At 38.5% G+C, this 20,670-nt stretch overlaps 1 protein-coding gene across 1 annotated transcript in view; it reads left to right on the forward strand.

Annotated features, from left to right (window-relative positions):
• grin2b (glutamate receptor, ionotropic, N-methyl D-aspartate 2B) overlaps positions 1-16,441 on the forward strand; it is a gene marked incomplete at its 3' end in the record, with an annotated part of 154,446 nt that extends 138,005 nt beyond the window's left edge. Inside the window, exon 8 of the mRNA XM_015380312.1 lies at positions 16,327-16,441. Within this exon, the coding sequence (XP_015235798.1) occupies positions 16,327-16,441 (115 nt within the window). The remainder of the gene's footprint in view (positions 1-16,326) is intronic.
• Positions 16,442-20,670: the final 4,229 nt, after the last annotated feature.

Genomic DNA, 20,670 nt, shown 5'->3' on the forward strand with positions numbered 1-20,670 from the left:
GGCAGCTGATTTTCTTCTCTTTGATTCGAAGGGTGTGTAAAATTTCAAACACAACTGTAGCTTCAATGTAGAGCCCCACTTCCCCCCCTGTTGTTGCTGGGCACTGCCTGTCAGCTGACTGAATCAATGCTCTTACACTGATTCCTGCTCCATGCATTTTTATTTGTAGAAAAATAGACATTACTTTGACAAATTAAGCTAAAATATGATCCACATTTGACTCTTTGTCTTGAGAATCTATCCAGTGTTTATATGAGGACTAAATGTATGTAAAACACAGACTGAGATTAAAGACATGTTATCTCTCTATGGTACAACGTTGCCATCAGGCAACAAACCTTTTTTTGGCATGTCACGTCTCTACGCTGCATCCCTATGCATGATGAAATACTTTAAAAAACGAGGAAAGACCATCAGCGGTACAATAACAACCCTTTTAACTTGTCACATGACATTTTGGAAGCCAACATCAAACCCCTTTCTTTTGCAGATTTTTTTAAAGGTAAAACTTTTACTCCACATACTGAGGAGAAATAAAACCCTCATTTGGTTATACCTTATATGTTTTTATTGGCTAAAATAATAGGAGAGAATTATAAAAATGCATGACAATCCCGCATTTCTTTGTGCCGTTCTGTCACATAACATCCCTTTATACTGATGTGTAACAAAAGACAAAAACACTGGGTGTTGTGGATATTATTTTCACCCTTTAACTGCAAAATGGTCCGATTGATTAATCAGGTGGTAACAGCTTAATTAATAAATGCATTACTTTAAATGGTGATAGTAAGGGTTAGTAAAAAAAGTAAGGGTTAGTAAAAAAAAAACTCATCATCCTCTTTCTACAGTAAATAACCATCTGTCATGATTCTGCACTTGTTTTCTTTTTGAGTTTTTTAGTTATACTTTCAGCATTTTTTAGTTTATTGATTTCATTTCCATTTTTGTGTTATTCTAGTTGTTTCTGAATATTTTTTGATTTCTTATGTATTTCCTGTTTGTTTTCTGTTACCTTCTTGTGTCTGTCTCCTTCCCCTCGCTCCCTTCCTGTTTCCTCTGTCCACACCTGCTCCCAGTCTGCTGATTAGCCTGGTCTTTGTTCAGTCTCCCATTTATACAGCCCCTGTTTCAGTCACTGTTTGCTGCTTCCTCGTCGTTTCCTGGCTCCTGATGTGTGTTTTCCCTGATGTCTCCTAGATTTTTTTTTTTTTGTATTTGTTATTTTTGGATTTTTGCTCCAGTTCCCACTTTTTGATTTATTAAAACGGCAAACCTCTTCAGCTTCCCTCTCTGCATTTGGTTCCTCCAAAACCTTCAACCAACCTGACACCATCCAGGTGAAGACACGGTCATTGGGCATTTTCAGCTTGGAGGAGCTTCATCTCTTAAAGCGCCACCGTTACAGTGAAACCAACTAGGCTCATTTAAACTAAAATGAACAGTCTGTTAGACCTGGTTCTGCTTTTTACATTTAACGTGCCACTAATATTCTAGTAAAGAATTTATGGAGCCAGTCACATTTCAGTTTTCTCCTGGTGCAGATGTATTTTAAAAAAAAAACAAAAAAACAACTTTAAGATTGAAATAAATGAATCTTTTACTGCTGCTGCAGAAAAGCTGAATCCATAAAGCTCAGTGTCATCATGGTCCTTTGGACTTCAGCTCTCTGTTTAGGTTGTACTCATTCACAAACAAGCTTAAATTTGAGAAAGCCTATCTTTTGCTCTATATTTCTGAAAAAAATCTGTATCCAGGATCCTTTGTCAAGGTGCTGAAACGTTTTTAGAAAAACTGTGTAGAACTTAGAAAAACTTTATTGTCATTTTGTAAACGCAGGTTGTATACAAAATGAAATTTCATTCAGTACTGCTCTCAAGACATTTCCATTTGTTAAAGTGCAGCAGTGATAAAATGTAACATGGTGATCAAATTTAAGCATAAGACTGAGATATGATTGACAGTTTTTCCAACACTCAGCTGTTTTTTTTCAAGTTTTATTCAACATTCAGCAGTCTAAATGTCCTGTTGCCTAAGATTTAAGCCTGTTTTGTTGTGGCCCAGACCCAGATGATTGGGAATTTACCCACGTATGTTTGGTATTTGACATTTCTCAGGTAGAGCAGCGTTTATTAATGTTTTTTTTTGTATCTGTGTTATTTGTGTTAGTTTTGTTAAGTCATCATCTCTCCAGATTTCTCCAGTTATCACTGCAGCTCATTTCTCTCCGCTCACCTATTTGTCACTCTTTAATAAGCTCCTCCTTGTGGCTCATCTAGATTCTGGACCTTCTTCTTCTCAGTCTACTTTCTGTCCAATTGGATCCTCTATAATACAATAAATTCACAGTGCAGTGAAAGTTCAAAGAGAGTTTAGTAAAGTCCAAACTTTCTGTTTGTGACAGTACAGAAGATTTTTTTTTTTTTTTGTCTAAAATGGCCAACAGGACTGTAACTAAAAAAGAAAAAACTAAAGAATATCAGAGTTAAATGTTTGAGAGCTGATTTTAATGCTTTAAATTGTGTTTGATTTATTACCCAGAGATGATTGGCCCAGTGTTGAATTTACTATACTGGGACAAAAATAAGCTAATGTTAAAACAATGTGAAAAAAAAAATTTAAGCTATTGTTCGGGGAAGCAGTGGCTGTGTTACGGGTATTTTGGTCATTTGCGTAATTGTATAAAAAGGTAAAATCTTTTTTTTTCAGTGTTAAATTGTGCTGCAACAAACAGAGCTAAATATCTTTAATGTAAAAAATGGGAATCTCCGGTCGGCGATCACTAATGAACAATAGAGAATGTCTAGTTTAGCTTTAAAGTATTTTTTATAATAATGCTGTTGATTTGATGCTTTTATTGAGTTATTGATGCTCTAGATTACTAAATCACAGCCGGAGTAGATTTCTGTCTTAAGCTAAACAATCTGCGGTGTGGCTGTTGTCATCTAGTTGACTTACGTTGGGCTGAGAGCATGCTTACTTCCTTACTCAGCATTTATGAGGGAAGGACACATAACAGCACTAAGTAAATGAAGTCCTTTGAAGCCGGCGCCGTGTCATTCCAGCTAATGCGACACCATGATGCTGACAAAAGAAGATAGCAGCAAGAAGAAAAACAAAGCAAAGCTCACAGAGACAGAAAGAGATGGCGCTGGAAATCACTTGTGAGCAATACACAGCAGGGTGAGAATCATGAGTTTGACAACAGCGGCCCTGACCTTGCCAGGCGTGGACAGGTTCCAGATGAGCTTGGAGTTGGAAAGGTGTCAAGTGCTTTTAAGCTCTGTGGACGCTTTTGAACCCGCTTGGCCCCGGTAAGCTTTCAGTGGAGCATCTGTGTGTGTTTGTGGATGCAGAAAGCTCCGAGGCAGCATGTTGACCCTGCGGAGCAGAGGGATGAGTGTGTGTTTCTGTTTTCTCAGAAGTCTTTGTGGGTTTGTTTGTTTTGCTCTTTTTTTTTCAGTCTAAGTCTGGATCAGAACAGTTGGCTGTGCTTTTTATGGAGCAGACCAGAGGGAGGTGGTTATAAGGTAGCCGTTTTTTAGGGTAGGGAACTGTGATTGGAACTAGGTGAAGAAAACTTATTTCTCTGTCTCCCTTTCCCCCTTCCATTCATCCCTGCATCTATATTATTTAAACCCTGACATCTTAATCCCTCTCTGTCCATAAAATGTCCTTTTCTTTCTAAACCAGTTCAATAGTCTGGATGCCTGGCTGTAAGTCCCATTAGAAAAGGTCAGATTGCATTAATTACAGAAACATTTATCTAATTTCTTTAAGTCTTCTTTGTCATTTCGGATGCAATTATTATTAACAGATCATATTTACCTGAACAATAACTGATATTTTTTCCTCTGCCCTGCCCTTTTGGCTCCTGCAGTCCAGTCCTGAATAATAAAGGTCTGCAGACTGCAGTCTGAAAAACCCTCTTTATACCTATTGTGATGTTTTGACATGTGTTCTGATTACATCATAACTAAACAATATGTGTAATGGACAAATATATTCAACTGAGTTATTCTGTGAAACCATTTTCTGGTTATTGTAGAACTTCGCACCTCTAAAAATCTTAAAATTCTGGCTACTGATTGCTACAGGCAGAATTTATCTACTTTTTTGCTACCCCTTCTTGATTAGGTTCAGCTTTGGGCTTTAGTGGATACCACAAGAACACCATTCCACTGCCTTCATGTTTTTTATATCTACATCAGGTTTTCCTGTAAAGTTTCCAGCATTCCCATTAACTCTGACCAGCTTCCCTGTCACTGAGGAGGGAAAGCATGATGCAGCCATCACCATGTTTCACCATAGGGTCGTTTTACTCACTGGGATGGGTTTAGCAGGTTGAAAGGTGACAAAATGTGACACGATATAAAGACAATCAGTTCTAGAGATCTACTAATGCAGTTTTTTAAGACTAATGCTGACACAGCTTTTTTTTACATTAATCTAACGCAGGGGTGGGGAACATTTTAAGTCAGAGAGCCATGAAGGCAAACTATTTCGAAATTTATTTCAGTGTGAGCCATATAACATATTTTAAGACTGATTTAAACTAAACGTGAGTATAATAACTCTTTTAGTTTATTCTTTTAAATAATGTTGTAATAATACCATTAATGTGACTTCTGGTGCTGCATGGATTTTCTGAACTGAACTACAAACAAATGACTTAAGTTGACTGATCCAAAGCCAGCGAAAAGAACGGCGCTGCAATCATGTTCTTCACTTGCTTTTCCTCCACATGCTTTGCCATCATGACGGTACGATCAAGAACAGTTCTTGCCAACAGAGGCATGTCTTGTATCCATTTGATTGTCTTGTCTTTGTTCGGAAGCTCATCAAAAAGTTGATTGGCCACATCCAGCATTAAAGTTTTAACATCTGTGAATGGTTTTCCGTTCCTCACTATTGCTAAAGATCCAGCAAAAATAGCAGAATTATAGTGACCTTGCCAGGTCCATACGTGGAGTTCCTGCTGGCTAGCTTGCACCCAGCTCAGTAGCTCTTGGCACGCGTTCTTCCTGCAGTCTCCCGCAGGATATTTTGATGCAAAGGTAGCATGCCGTGTGTCAAAGTGCCGCTTTACATGCTACCGTTTCATCAATGCAACTTTGTCATTGCAAATTAGGCCCACCGCAGATTCTCCTCTCTCCACAAAGGTGAATTTTTCAGTCCATTCGTCCTCAAATGTATCCTACACGCCATGTTTGTTTTTCTCCAAGATCTTCTTCCTGGAAAGCTAATGATCAAGCAGACGGATAGAAAATGGGGTACTTCAAAGGTCAATGCAATCATCCAATTAAAATAACCAACAATTGCTCCTGCAGCCATCTGCAGCCCTGATCCGGAAACCAGCACTGGAAAATCGATGGTTGGATTAAAACAAGTGATAATATTTTATATTTTATCTGAAAAGCCGAAATCTGTTAACCAGATGCGATCATCAAAAGAGCCACACTTGGCTTGCGAGCCATATGTTCCCGACCCCTGGTCTAAAAGCTCCCTAAAGTGTGCTGCTAATATATTTGGGCCGATTCTTGGGGCCGATATTGCTTTTTCTTCCTCCATTTACATGATAGAAATGAGAAAATGATAACAAATATTAAACAAGTCTATTTAAAGAAAACACAAACTTTATATTTAAATGAAAACCAAGTTATGCAATTTGTAGCGGAAGAGGTAGCAATGCATACATTCCTCATGATAATATAAAATATAAGGCATGGCTGCTGAATGCACTTATGGAACGCCAATGCATGTACATGTTAGCCAATATAATATAAAAAGAAATAAATGTGTGAAGGACTGGTTACCTGATCAGTGTGTAATCTGCCTCTACATTAGCCACCCTTACAATCTTTCTAACTCCTGGGATAATGAGCAAGAGGCAGACAGCGCCCAGTTCAATGTAAGGTCAAAAAGCACAACTGTGCATCGGACGAAAGTCAGCCGTTTTGCCAACAGCAATGTTTTCTTTTCCATTGTGTGAATAAATTGCCATTTGCAAGCAAAGGTCCCATCTGCACTGAAAGATCGAGAAAACTCAACACAGAAAACCTCTCAGGTTAGCTCACATTTCAGTTACTGACCCTCTTTGCTCTTTGTGCGAAAACCCACTGTTAGCATTCTTCTACAGTAGTATATCTGCACTCTCTGAAACAAAGCGTTGTTTACATGATAAGGTTTGGTTCAGTGTGGATACCAAGTAGGTAACAGAGCTAATTACCGGTGGGCACTCAGAATTTGTGTTTAAACCCAGACCTGAGCTCAGAGGACACAGGTGAAAATTAAACATGGATGTCCCCATGTGTTAAATCTAACATCATCACACAGTGTTGTGTTTATGAAATTGTCTCCAGGTAGGCGGTTGTTCTTCTATGACGTGCAGTTCCTTTTTTAAAAAGCATGCTCTTCGTAGAACAGCTTTATTTAGACTGAGAATAAACCACCATAAACCAGGTGGTGTTTACTACTTATATGGATTCTGATGGCGGCTGCCTGCACTGGATTTTATGGAGGGGTGTTTAAGTAAATGGTGGCTAGAAACAGATGTTTACATTAATCCACAGGGGGTATGAATATGTTTAAAATAGGAATACTTTTATTGTCCCACTGTGGGAAAAATCCAAGACATTTACAAAGAAGAACAATTGGCCTGTGGAGTATTCTGAAATTAAGTCAGCTTGGTTCGAAGGGTGCTATACTGTTTTAAACTTGTCTTTAAACAGTCTCCAGTTCTCACTAAAATATTCACAGAGTCACTTATTTATTTGCTCTATTTCTGCTTCAGGCTATAAATGGTTTTTCATTAGTTTTCCTGTGTATATGGTCCACGTTTAAAGCTTTCAGGTTTCATCCTAAAATACTCTGAAATTAGAGTATGAAAATAAGAGCTTTGCCCCAGGTAGCGATCCTCTCTTCAAGGATGCTAATCCAATCTGTTTAAGACATCCCATTTTAGGTTATTGTCAATGTAATATATTAAAATGTTGCACTATGTGCTTTTTCCCCAGAAATAAATCAAATAAAAGCATCTAATCTAGCCTCTAATAGCTGCTCTTTGTATTTCTGGGCATCAGATGTTAAGATAACAATGAAAAAAAACAAAAACAAGAAAAACATAAAAGATGTTCGCATTCAGGTGGACTGAGATCCAAACTGTCTTCCAAAATATTTGATTCCTAATTTTTCAGATAAGATATGTGACATGTATTTGCTTTTTTCTTGGATTTATGTAATAGACCATGACAAAATAATATAGGAAAATTATGCCTGGTTTTTCTAATTACCTACAAAAATCTTAAAAGTGTGGCATGCACTTGCATTCAGCCCCTTTTACTTTGATTCTTCAAAACCAAACCTAGTGGAAAAAAGCACTGATTCAACTAATCACCCTCTATGAAATCTCAGAGATTTATCATAAAAGACTCAAATTTGAACTTCATAGAAGAGTGGCAAGAAGAAAGGCAAAGCCATAAGAATTATTGTTCAAAGTTTAAGACAAGGAATCCAAGATATGCAATTTTAGTCTACTGTATATAAACATAACTATGTGCAGTAAAAAAATTAACAATGCACATCACCCTGAACAAATTATCCTTATCCTTAGCAGTCATGACAGTATTATGCTGTGGGAATGCTTTCATTTACCAAGAATAATGACCTTGATCAGAGTTAAATAGATGGGTGGAGCTAAAAGGAAAATAATCTCCTGCCCCAGCTGATGAAAAGGAGGCCCTTACCATGATGCTGCCACCACCATGTTTGACAGTGGGGATGGCGTGTTCAGGGTGATGAGCCGTGATGCCAAACCTAACGTTTTGCACCTTCTTCCACATAGTTGCTGTGTCTCCAAGGTGGCTTGTGAAAAGCTTTAAACAAGACTTTTTGTGGATATCTTTAACAAATGGCTTTCTTCTATAGAGGCCAGATTTGGACAGCATACGACTTATTGTTGTCCTATAGACAGAATCTCCCACCTCAGCAGTAGATCTCTGCATTTCATCCAGGGTGATTATGGGCCTCTTGGCTGCATCTCTGAACTTCTCCTTGTTTGAGCTGAATGTTTAGAGGAGAGGACGCATCTTCATAGATTTTCTGTGGTCTGATACGCCTTCCATTTCAATCTTATCCCTTGCACAATGCTTATTGGGATCTTTAAAGCAGGGGAAATATTTTTGTTTTTAAATTCAGCTTTAAACTTCTCTATAACAGTATCCCAGCCCTTCCTGGTTTCTTTGAAACACTTTAAACAGTCCTCTGAGACTTGCACAGGTTTTTTAGGGAGACTTGATTACACAGAGATGGATTCTATTTATCAGTCATTTAGGTCTATATTTGATCATTCAGAGATCCTCTCTGAACTCCTGGAAATAGTTTGGTGCACTGAAAGTAAAGGGCCCAATTCGTTTTTCATTCCCCACTAAGTTCTTTATATCTTAAAAAAGTTTAAAATATCCAATAAATTTGATTGTGTCCCACTTGTTCTTGATTGTTCAAAAAAATTACAATTTCATATCTTTATGTTTGACCCTGAAATGTGCAAAAGGCAAAAGGTACAGAAGTTAGAGTGGGCTGAATACATTCACAAGGCACTGTAGGCTTTACAGGGTTATAATGTGAGAATGGCACAGTTAAAGTAAGGATCTGGTTCAAAATGAGAAGTTGGATTCGGATACATAAAGGTGTTATAACTTAAATTTCTAGATTTACAAAGCTAGTATTATGCTAGTATATGCTAGTACCTTGGTAAAAAGTTGTTCCAAAGGTAGCCTATTGACAGAGAGGCTCAATGTGCGTGATTTATTTCTGTAAAATACATCAAAGGGTAGAAAATAAATCTGAATATAATATTATGTAATTCTCACAAAAGCGGGGAAAGTTTTAGAGGTGTGCACAGCTTTGCGAGGTACTGTTAAAGTTACTGTCGTTCAGCTCCTTAGTACATCTGTCATTGTGTTTTGAAAGTCTTTATGCATCTAGTCTAAATGCACACAGGAGAGTTCAAACCCATTCACACAAAACAAAATCACACCTCGTTCCATTCACACTGTACACCCCATGTGTGCACGCTGCATAGCCACAATATGCTGCTCTGCCTCCGCCACGCGACACCATATGGGTCCATTTTATCATTCCTCACATAGATTTTTCCTTTGCATATTCGATACTACTATAATTGCTAAGGAGTGTAATTCATGACTAATTGATGACTGGGGTTAATTTATTAAAACTGACTTATCAATATTTCACACAGCTCCTCCATTATTCACAGCTGAACATGTGCTGAAACCTATCTGTGTCAGGTCATGTAGTGAGAGTGGCAAATGTTTGCGTTGCTCCGATTTACAGCAGTCACAGTCCGATGAGCTTTTCTGCAAGTGAAGTAAGCAGCCTTTAATGCCTTAGAAATACAAGTTAGTTGGTGAGGGGATGAGTTTAGCCTGAGAATATGGTGGGATAAGTTGTTGCCCGTGCGGCCAGCAGCTTTGGGAAGGAATGGTACGGTAGAGATACTCTCCCTTAGCCTAAAGGGAAAGCTGACAGACTCAGCGGGATATCAAACCACAAGGTCTCTTTGGTGGGAGGATGTGTGACTCTTACTTGTCGTCTTATTTACACATAGCGTGAAAACAGGATTGGCTGCATCCTCAAATCTCAAACAAAAGACGGCGGCAGGGCTGCAGGTTTCTGTTGGTGAAGGTGACAGACAGTCGATCCGTTCAGATCATCTTACTGTAAAGTCTGTCGTCATGCTGTAGGTGGGGGAATAGTAGTAAGCACCCATCTCCATCCCCCTGAATCCCACTCCTCTCTTAGTCTCATTCCCTCCTTCTGTGAGATTATGGTTTCCACAGTAACGGCCACATATTGGCTCCAAAATCACAGTAGTTGTGGGTGCCATGGCAACACACTTATGCTTGTGTTCTACTGCTGTCTGTGATGTACACACAAACACAAACAAGCACATTTTCCTCTTGCTATATGCAATGAGGACAATATGTTGGTTTCTATTAACTTCCATAGATTTTCAGGCATTTTCAACCATTTCTTTATCCTAATCCTGATTACAACCCTAAACCTAACCGTTACCAGTGCATATCTATCCATAACTTGTACCTAAGACCAATTTACACCTTATCCTAAACCTTTTCTTGGCAGAAGAAAAATAATGATGGTGTTTGGTACAAGCTGTCCACAATTTGATGGTGAAATTGGAAAAAGGATCCTCACTTTGAAGCCAAAACAGAAGCGCACACACAAATTCAGGCCCTGAATCAAACCCTGGCTTTTTTTTCCTGTAAAGATTAAAGCTGCCGTGGCGTCAAGTCATTTTGTAAATGGCTTATGATTTATGCAGCAGATTCTGTTCACTTTGTAACGGTGCCAGGACTCTACAGGATGGGGCTCTTAGATGGGCACATGGGGCTTAATGAAACGGGATGATTCTGATCATAGGACCCATCGAATGCATCAATATTTAATACAGGAAGTTGAATTACACAACTGCATTATACAGGACACTGAATTACAGCTAGACAGGTAGGAATTAAAAATATTCACCACCACTGGCATTCAATAATTTTACTCCTTGCTTTATTTTTCCATATCATCATATGTATCGTGTGCATGGTTTTGATGCAGGGTTACCATGGAAACAGTCACAGGGAAAGTGAGGAGGAGATGGTAGAGGAAGAGACTGAATGGGTTGAGATTTTTGCTTTGTGTGTCGGTGTGTGTTTGTGGAGAAATGTTTTTACCCGACGTTAAGAATTCTTGGTTTTCTTCTTTCAACAACACTTACACACTCCCACACAGGTTAGCCGCAATCGGAGCATTCGCACCGAGATGCTGTGCATGGCTCCCTCGAAGAAGCCTCGCATAATCTGGTTTGACAGAAGCAATAAGGTTTTCTTATTTTTCTTACACACCCAGATAAGCGTGCGTAAAATGCGAGCTGCATTGTTGCCTTGAGTGTGCCGTCTTCTATCAGCCCTCTCAGTAAACGTTGTGTTTGCTGCACTGAAAGGGCCTCACTGTTCCAACTATAGAAAGAAATTATTTTTATTCAAATAGACAGTGCTTTCATTGGGAGTGTTCCTCACTTTTTTTTTCATCTGTTGACACATTACAGGTATAAAAAACTAATGCAGTGGTGGATTTTGCAGGATTGCCAACCTAAGCTACCGCCAGCATCTGCAGCAAACTAAAGATGACCAAAACTTAAATGTATCTTTTAAGTTAGTTTATATTTCTTTATATTTAAGCTATGCATTGGGGACATTACACCTTATAGATCTGTCAATATCTGTTGGTGTTTGTATTCAGGTTGCAGCTCATGCTAATATTTGTAACATTTTGATTTTAGGGTTTTTCTATAGTGGTTTCTCTTTTTCTTTTTTTTTTCTTTTCTCTGTGCATTTTAGATTTCTAATCTAATGTTATTCTTTTTCTATTCATGGTTATCACATTATATTTAGTTCAGCTCTTTGTGCTAGTTAGTCCCTCACCCAGCTATTTTTCCAACTGTCCTTCAATGTTTTGATTAGAAAAACCTGTTTTAACATCGCTCTTCACTCCTCTTTCATATTTAAGCTCCCTGGTTTTCATTGGTCCATGCTGATTTGCTCTGTTATGTTCACCCTTCTTCCAGGCCCAGTTCTTTCAACTCCAACTTGTAAGGTTCATTGGCTCCTATTAGATATTTGCAAATCATTAAGGAGACTTAAGCCAAAGGAGAAGGGTATCAAGGGTTTGCCATGATCAGTCTGAGTAATACTGGCAGTAGGGAAGGAGCTAGATAGAGGAAGCAGCATGCTTCTTATTGTCAGTTCATTTAGCAGATGGATCTCCTGATGTTCCTATCCTCTCGTGGCCGTTAGATGCAAACGTGCAGTAAACGAATAACGAGCTGCAAAAACAAAACAATGCAAATTACAAATTCTGCAATCACTAAAACTAGAAGCTAAACTCTACAATCAGCAAAGCAAATGCAAACAAAAGGCTGCAAGGAGGGACAAAATTCTGCAAGCAAAAACAAAACACTGCAATCACTGGAAAAAAAAATTCAAATAGCAAAAATAGCAACAAACTTGCTCTAAATAACAGAAGTGCTCATCTACCACTAGAGGGAGTCGACCAAAGAACGCTCTTTCAATCAAATGAAAGATAGCCAACCTCTCAGCCCAATCCCACAAACCTTTAACTATCAAGTATCACTCCCAAGGAAATCTCACTCTTAGCTGTGGAGCTGTGGAAGGCGCCTTGATTGAAGGTGGTGGGGTATAAACGAGAACGGGACGGCCTCTTTCCTCCAACGAAAAAGGAAAGCAGTCGTTGCTATGGCAACACAGAGACGCCCCGTGTGTGGCTGTAGCTCTGTGGCGCAACTTACCATAAACATTTGCTCCTTTCTTAAAACAAATGTATACGGTCAAATAAAACTTTTTCAAAGAGGACTTTCCATTTGGAATTAATTACTTTTTTTTTCCATAAACTAACTTGTAATTTTCTGTCAGTGTGATGAAGATGAAGATTGCAGCAATTGTTTGTTTGCAACTGATTTGTTAAATGTAGCTTTTTGCTTCTGTTTGTATTGATTATAGCATTTTTGTTTGCAGTTTTTTTTATTGCCTTTGTTTTTTTTTGTGTGTGTTCAATCGTTTTGGTGTTTGCAGCTCGTTTTGTTGTAAAGTGCGCATTTGCACCTGTCACTGTACTGTCACTGTACTATCCACCGCCGGGAGCTATACAGTTGCCCATAATCCTTTGCATGACAGGACTTATATGCACACCACAGAGTTTACCAACACATTTAATCACATTATTTAATAACGTGGTCTTTGTTATGCATGAAAATGTACAAATTGTTTATATGTTTTGGGTTTTGGAATGGAGGGGTTCAACTGTTTACTATATTCATGTAACTTTTGTTTTTCGTAAATTTTATGTGAAATGCTGTAGAATCATTCATGTGAATGTTGGTTGCATAATGACATCTGTGAGGCTGAAGGTTGGCTAAATTCAGCAAAGTAGTCTGGAGCTCCTTTGCAACACTGGTTAGAGTTTTTACTTTTGATCCTGAAAAGGGTGAAGGAATAGGAGCTATAGGCACTAGAACTAGAACTAGTAGGTAGAAGCTACATTTTAAAGCCATTCTGTACCCAAACATCAGAAAAGTACAAAAGAAATCAAATCATGAAGAAGGAAACTGCTCACATTTATGAATTTATTACAGGAAGAGAGTAAAAATTAAAATAGATAAATTAGAGATTTTTTTTACACTCCTTAATAAATCTACCTGTTCATCATACCAGCTTCTTAGATATATTTCCACAATAAAACACAGTATTCATGGGAAACATAAGAAATTTTGTTGCATTTTTGATTTTTTACAAACCATAGATGTGTTTTAAGGATACATAGGTGTGTTTTGTAGGTTTTATGCTTGCGTTAATCCTCGCTGGTTTTGATGCAAAAAAATATAAAAAAAAAATGTCAATTTAATTTAAAGATTCAAGTTTCATGAATTTCAAACTGTATTTGAAAGAATCCTTGTTCAAAGTGGATTAATTGTGCTGTGGCTTGATAAGCTTTCTGGATTTTAGACTCAGCAGGGTTAATGACTCCTTATTTATAGAGCTCTTTAGTTTAGCACCAAACCTTGGAGCAGTTTCCTTCTGTGTTTTAGCTAGTTAAAGGAATATGCACATGAGCACCAGAAAGCTTGGTGTGCAGCTGATAGAGCTTTTCCTTTTTTTTCTCCTGTCACCCCAGGATAGAAGTATACATCGAGTGGGGACCTGATATCAGAAATCATTATCTACAACATAGCACATTGGTATCCAGAGATAACGTGATGAAGATATTTAACAACAAGTGATACAATTTTGAAATCCATTCCAGAAGCGTTAAGTTTTGAAGACATGTGCTTCCTTCTCTTTGAAGTCTTAACAGGTGTTTGTTGAACTCGTTACTAGTTTAAACAAGTTTTTCATTAGCCAAAATAAAGAGAGCCTAGATGGCACAAAAGCATGCAGTAATATTTCTCAAACCTCTTAAGAGCAAACCCTACTTCATGCTTTGTCAATATTATTTTCTCTAGCTTCCATTGTAATTAAAATAAAAAGCTTGTCTCCTCTGCACTCCTGCACTATATATCACAGCCACATTAAGTCCCTGATTGCTTTTTGTGAAATGAACGTAAAAATAGCTGTGGTGATTTCTTATTGTATACTAGAAAGCCTCCCCTGTAAATTACATCAAATAATTGGTCAAATGTGCATTTTTAGACTTCTTAAAGACAGTCATTTAATGAGATAAACATGCTAAAAAGTGCTTGAATTCATGAGTATGTTGCACATTAATCAGCTGAGATCGCAATCAGATGCAATCTCCCTCTCTGAAGCAGCAGGTGTCATGATTTTATTCAAAGATCTGACCCACATGCAGAAAACCACTCAGAAGAACCAGGGTAAGGTTTAACAGGTTTATTGAAAGCTAGTAGAGAGGGGTCCAGTGCTGCTCTGAACGCTGGCGAACCTGGACTGAAAAGTGAAGGGGAAGTTCCTGTGGTTAATCCAGGCTCAGTTGGAAATTTGAGCTTTGATTTGCAATGGGGAGTAAAAGAAACAGAAATGGGTTTGCTCGTTGGAGTGCGGATGGGGTTTACCCAGGTTAAGATGTTTCCTTGAGGAGCGGAGGAGCTGACTGCCACTTAGATTTCCCTTGGTACTTGAACGGCTCTTGTGAAGATGAATCCCCTGCTCAGTGTGAAGCTCAAACAATCCTTCAGGGAAAAGTGGATCCAAACCTCCAGTTTGAATCCCCAGCTCAGTTTGAAGCTCCGACAATCCTTCCAAGGGGTGAAGGTCCAAAACATCCAGTTTGCAGGATGACAAAAAACAACAAAGTTTAGACTCAGGAAGACAAAAACTCAGTTTGACTTAGCAAAACTCAGCTAGGCTAGAGTACCCAAAACTGGGAAACAATCTGGCGTCGAGGAAGTGGCAGTCAGCAGCTTAAGAGTCCTCTGGTAATGAGGCAACCATCCAAAGGTGTGTGAAAGGGCCAACGAGAACCCGGCGCCACCTGGAGGTGGAGGGAGAAAACACAAAAACACAGCCCACACAAACTGGATTCCTAACAGCAGGATTATTAGTTTCTGTGAGAAATCCCTATTGAGGCTTGACCCTCCATATATTGAGGCAAGCAGCAATAAAGGAGGCCCTGATTGGATAACACTCAAAAATACGTCACTTCCAGTGAGGCAAAGCCTTTTAAAGAGCAGTTGCGGGTTGTGATGCTGGCTTCTCGATGCTGATTGGCAAACATAATTGTGACTGACAGTGGCCAGACAGCAGGAGGTTTTCCTCATGAGCCGAGAGAGAAAAGTGATTGTTCAGTCAGAACTGTGCTGAACTGTTGTCATGGTTGCTGGGGTTTATTGTTTCAGAGCGCTTCATAACAGCTATTTTCACCCAGTGTAGTAATGTGTTTCAACATTTGTCAATGCAATATGTTACGTTTGGTTTTCAGAAACACCATTGAGCCTCCTCTTTTTCTGAGCATGTAAATTGTTTGCTCCAGCCACGATATTCGTCCCATTAGGCTGTAAAAAGAAGTAAACATAATAATAATGTGTTTATTCCATGTATGGAATCAAGTAATATTGTAACACACCCAAAAACATACAGGGATGAACATAAAACTGTATCATCTGCATAATGATTAAAGCAAATGCTTTCTTTTCCAGACCAAACTTTTTTAATAGACAAGTAGGTTTAGTGTTTTCCGCATGGTAATTTAAATGAATGAAAATTATTACCATTTGAGTAAAGATAGATAATGGACAGGGGAGGTCCAAGCACCCAGCCTTGAGGTACACCAAAAGCGTGGAGAGACAATTTGAGATGTGAAGGGTCTTTGTTGAACCATGGTTGTTTCATGGTTGTCTGCTGTAGCTAATGAGTCCATGGGGATTTCGTGGGAGAGTTTCAAAGGTTGAGATTACTGCAGGCTGGCAAGGAGTCCACTATCAGTAACCCAGAGGAGGTTGGTTTTGAAAAGACGTGTTTTGTTGAATGTTTCCTGGGGTAAAACAGCTTATTTTGTAGGATTTCAGCATTGTCATTAGATGAAAATCTTAAACGAGAAAAAGGTTTTAAGATGCTAAAATATGAATGAATGGTTTTCAGCAAAATATATTTAGACATCTTTGGAAAATATAGGACATATGTAAATTGCCACTGACAAACACACTTTTAAGCAAGTCATGCTCAGTTTTTGTTTCTCTATCCCTTTCCTCTTTGTTTCTCTCTGCAGGTACCTGATGAATGTGACATTTGAGGGGCGCAATCTGTCGTTCAGCGAGGATGGGTACCAGATGCACCCTAAGCTTGTCATTATTCTGCTCAACAAAGAGAGACAGTGGGACAGGGTAAGACAAAACGAGACGTGGCACTGTCTGGTTGTCTGTTTGCAACTCAATCCTGAGATGTCTTTTTCTAATGGTGGATGGAGGATGGGGAAACAGAATGTTTTAGCAGAAAAGAGCTGCATCTGCTGCATGCATTTTCTAAAACGACAGTCATAGCAACTTCTTTCCATATCTTAACAGGTAATTAGGGGAAAAATCTTAGAGCCACTGTCATATTTTTAGGTTTGTGTGACTCTCTTGATCTATCTTTGGATTTTTACTATTTCAAGCCTTTAAAGTGTTAAGCCTTTGATGCGCCTTTCTGATTAGATATCATCAACTCAGGGAAGGTGCCTTTGGGCCATTCAATTCAGCAGATTTATCTCCTTAACTGTATTTTTGGTGCTGTTTTTATTAATATGGTTTTTGTTAAAATGTAAGTGCATTCTGCTATAATACAGTTTCCTTTTAGAAGAAGCAGCAGATTGTTGAAAAAAAACAGGGTGAGGATGAATTTTTATTGAGTAAATATTTTCCTTAAAGGGCCTCAAACATCAAATTTTACACACTGCAGTAAAGCAAAAATACATGCTTTGCAAGACTTGTGAATGAGAAAAAAATCTAATTACTAGCTGAAACATGCAAAGAGAGTAGAGGTTGTACCGTTTTTGTGCTACTATAAATTTAAAATGATCTGGTTGAAGTGTAAAGTACCTTGAGATGACATGTGTTGTGAATTGGCGCTATATAAATAAAATGAACTGAATTGAATTAAAAAAAAAAACAATTATAACGGATCATCTAACAAGATGCAGGGTCATGCAGAAAAATGTCTTACTCTCACCTTACACCTTTGGATTTTATGTGAAAGACAGACACAAAGGAGTCCGTAATTATGCAGTTGAAAGAAAAAAATAGATGCTGTAACATAAAAGAAAAAAATAATAGGTAAAGTGTGGCATCTATGAATAGATGCCACACTTTTATCTTTTTTTACCTTTTTGTTCTATTTGCAAAATACCTCAAGCTTCCCCAAATTGGTGATAAGCAGAAGCACTGAAGCTTTACTTTTCATTCTTAAGTGGGTTATCATCTGGACTTTAACCAGGCCATTCTAACCATTTCATCATCCCATCGACCTGCACCAGTATCCATGTTCTGCTGAGGAAAAGTTTTCCCACACCATTGTTTCAAAAGACAATTGTTTTAAAATGGGGCTGGCTTACGGCTTTTTAATGTTTTCTGTCTACAGTTGGTTTCTTCATTCCACTAATCAACAAAGACAATGTTTTTAAATGCAGAACAACTAATGTTTTAATCTATGCTGAGGAACTCTGCAGCTCTCCCAGACAAGGGTTGTTTGGGCAAAAATGTTTTCTGACAAATCTCTACAGCGTTTTTTTCTTCAAAATTACATATTACCCACCTATTTTTTTTAATATATAATTAAATGACTCCTGAAGTTAGTTGGTTAAATTGGACATCTTCTACGGATTTCAGAATAAAGGTAGCTGATTAAAAATCCATTATATCTGTTCTCTTTTATATTTGTAGATTATTAAACGTGTTGGTAATCTGTGACAAGAATATAATGTTCATTCCCAGAAATTCAAATTCCCATTTAAAAGAGCTTGAACAATTTAGCAAACATAAACTGACAAAAAAGTGTTGTCTAAAAGTGTTGAAATGAGCTACATTCATAACAGAAGGAAATGCAGCAAACGATAATTCTGTAAAGTGTTTTGTAAGGGCTGTGACAGACATTCTTCACATTTTTCTAATTTCGAACAATAATCCTTTTGCTTCATGATGGGGAGGACTCTCTCCTGGTCTATCTCATCAAATTCAAATGCGACAGATTGGCGTTACATGAAAGTAACATGAAAAAAAAATGGGAAATTTTTAATTTTCCCATTTTTGGCATCAGATATGAATCCTAACCAGATTCCTGGTAAGTCGCTGATTCTTGAATGCAGACTATAAACACCTGAAAAAGATTGACTACATTCGTCATGAGAACTTTAAATGAAAAAAAAAAAAAACAGAGAATCTCTCCTTCTGTTTCACTTCCGTCCATTCATGTAAGACTGAGACTCAGTTCCACAGCATATGTTCCCATCCTCGGGGTTAGAACCTGCAGGCTCGCTTCGGTACTTCTATGTGAAGCGTGCATAATTTCTCTGAGAGTGCGTGGGTTATCTCTGCAGACTCCATTTTCCTCCCACATTACACAGACGTGCAGGTTAGGCTTAATTGCTGACTTCAGAATTTCTGTAGGTGTGGATATGCATGCCAATGATTGCCCGTCTTTTCAAGTCAACCCAGTGATTGACTGGCAGTCTGTCCAGAGTTTTCCCCCGCCTCTGGAGTTATTGTGGATATTGCTCCTGCTGTAGAATAGAGACAGTTATAGGTACAGTATGTGTGCACTGAATAGAGCATCTATTGTGTGTAATGCATACATTAAGCTATATCAGATGCCTTTGAACTGAAGCTTCAGAGGTAAGACTTTGATATTCTTAGCTGTAAAAAGCAAATGTCCATTTAAACTTTACATGCTGATTCAGCTTCCTATCATTCAAATCCAGCTTTAAAAATCTATTTTATGATGTAATAAAAAACTAGAATAAAAAGCCACCAAGTATGGCGAGAGGAGAAGCGGTTGGTGTACATATGGCAACAATAATTCAGAACCAGCCAAAATGAACCTGTCGCAGCCCACCACCTGCCGAGTCAGCATGCATCTGCGTTTGAGATGATCCCGCTCCATTGTGTCCCGCGCCCTGACTCCCTCACCTCTCTCTGCTTTTTATTCCCTGTACTTCTCTCTATCTTCTGCCTCTCTAATCTATATTCTGTCCTCTGATCAGAGAACAAGGTGAGTTGTTCCCCTCTGGTCTCCCTTTTTCTCCCCCTCCTCTTGCGTCCTGCACCACCTTCTCCTTTCTCCTCCACCTCACCCTCCTGCTTTATCGCTCATGTTTAATTCCCAGCTTGATTTCCAGCTTTCTCGGATCCTGACAACCTCCGGCTCTTCTCCCCTTCGCTGCCTCTTTGAAGAAATGTAAAGACTCTGGTAATGTCCGGTTCCCATCCCTCCAGGCCGGAATTTAAACCGTCTTTCTCTTCTTGTTTCTGTCATTTACTGCCTCTCACCACTTGTCGTCCAGACAGGAAAGGGGCTGCGTTGTGCTGTGGGGATACACAGCCTCAGCTTATCCTTTCCAGCCACTTTGCCAAGCTTGTGTTCCCCAGGATGCAATGTGTTTGAACACATTTCCATGTTTAATGAGTGTGCAAACTGGACTTTACACCCTCGCGCTAGAGTTGAGCTGTTTCAAATTGTGTGCTGCATTTCCACTTCAAACCATCTGTTTGTCTTGATGGAAGGGGCTGGTTGATCCAGGTAGAGGTTTCAGAGAGGGGCATCGGGGAAAAATTGACTAATTGGTGATGCTTGTTGAGTTGAGTAGACCTCCAAGGGCTGGAGGGCCCTCCAGACGTACAGCTGGACACTCCTCTACACAAGATCCAGCAATTTGCATTTGACTCTTTCACTTTATATTCTACTTTCTTTATGCAGAAATAAGTGTTTGGAGTTGCTTTTCTTTAAGTCTCTCTATTCACCTTCCTTTTCTTTTTCCTTGCATGTTATATACATATATATTCCCGTATTTTCTCTCCTCGTGATCTGAATTCTGCTCTATCCTCTGTATCGTCTCCGTCCTTCAGCTTAACCTTGTTCTCATTCTCTACTCCAGGTCCCAGTCCTACCCCTCCTCTCCTGTTCCTCTCCTCTCAAACGATGCACTTACACAACACGGTTGAATGCAGGAGCAATCCCACAATTACAGGGGCATATGAATAAATCTAATTTTCATTGAAAAGTTCATTTACTTCAGTAGTTCGAATCGAAAATTTCAACTTACATATATAGATTAGATCATACTCACTCCAAATGATATATTTCAGGTATTCTTTCGTTTTTCTGATTATGGAATACAGCTCATGAAAACTGTAAATTAATTGATTGTATTGTATTGTATTAGATTGGACTAGATTACATTACATTGGATTAGATAAAATCACTTATTTTCTACAGACACTCCACCAAGACCATATTCCTCAATGGAAATGAGTGCACTAAACTATATTTGGGTAGAATTGTGTGACATAAATACAAATTAAAAACTTTCATGCTAAAAAAAATCCCTAAATGCACAAACTTTACTATCAAAAATGTATTAAAT

Source organism: Cyprinodon variegatus, unplaced genomic scaffold (genome assembly GCF_000732505.1).
Source record: "Cyprinodon variegatus isolate N-32 unplaced genomic scaffold, C_variegatus-1.0 Scaffold11, whole genome shotgun sequence".
Lineage (NCBI taxonomy): Eukaryota > Metazoa > Chordata > Actinopteri > Cyprinodontiformes > Cyprinodontidae > Cyprinodon > Cyprinodon variegatus.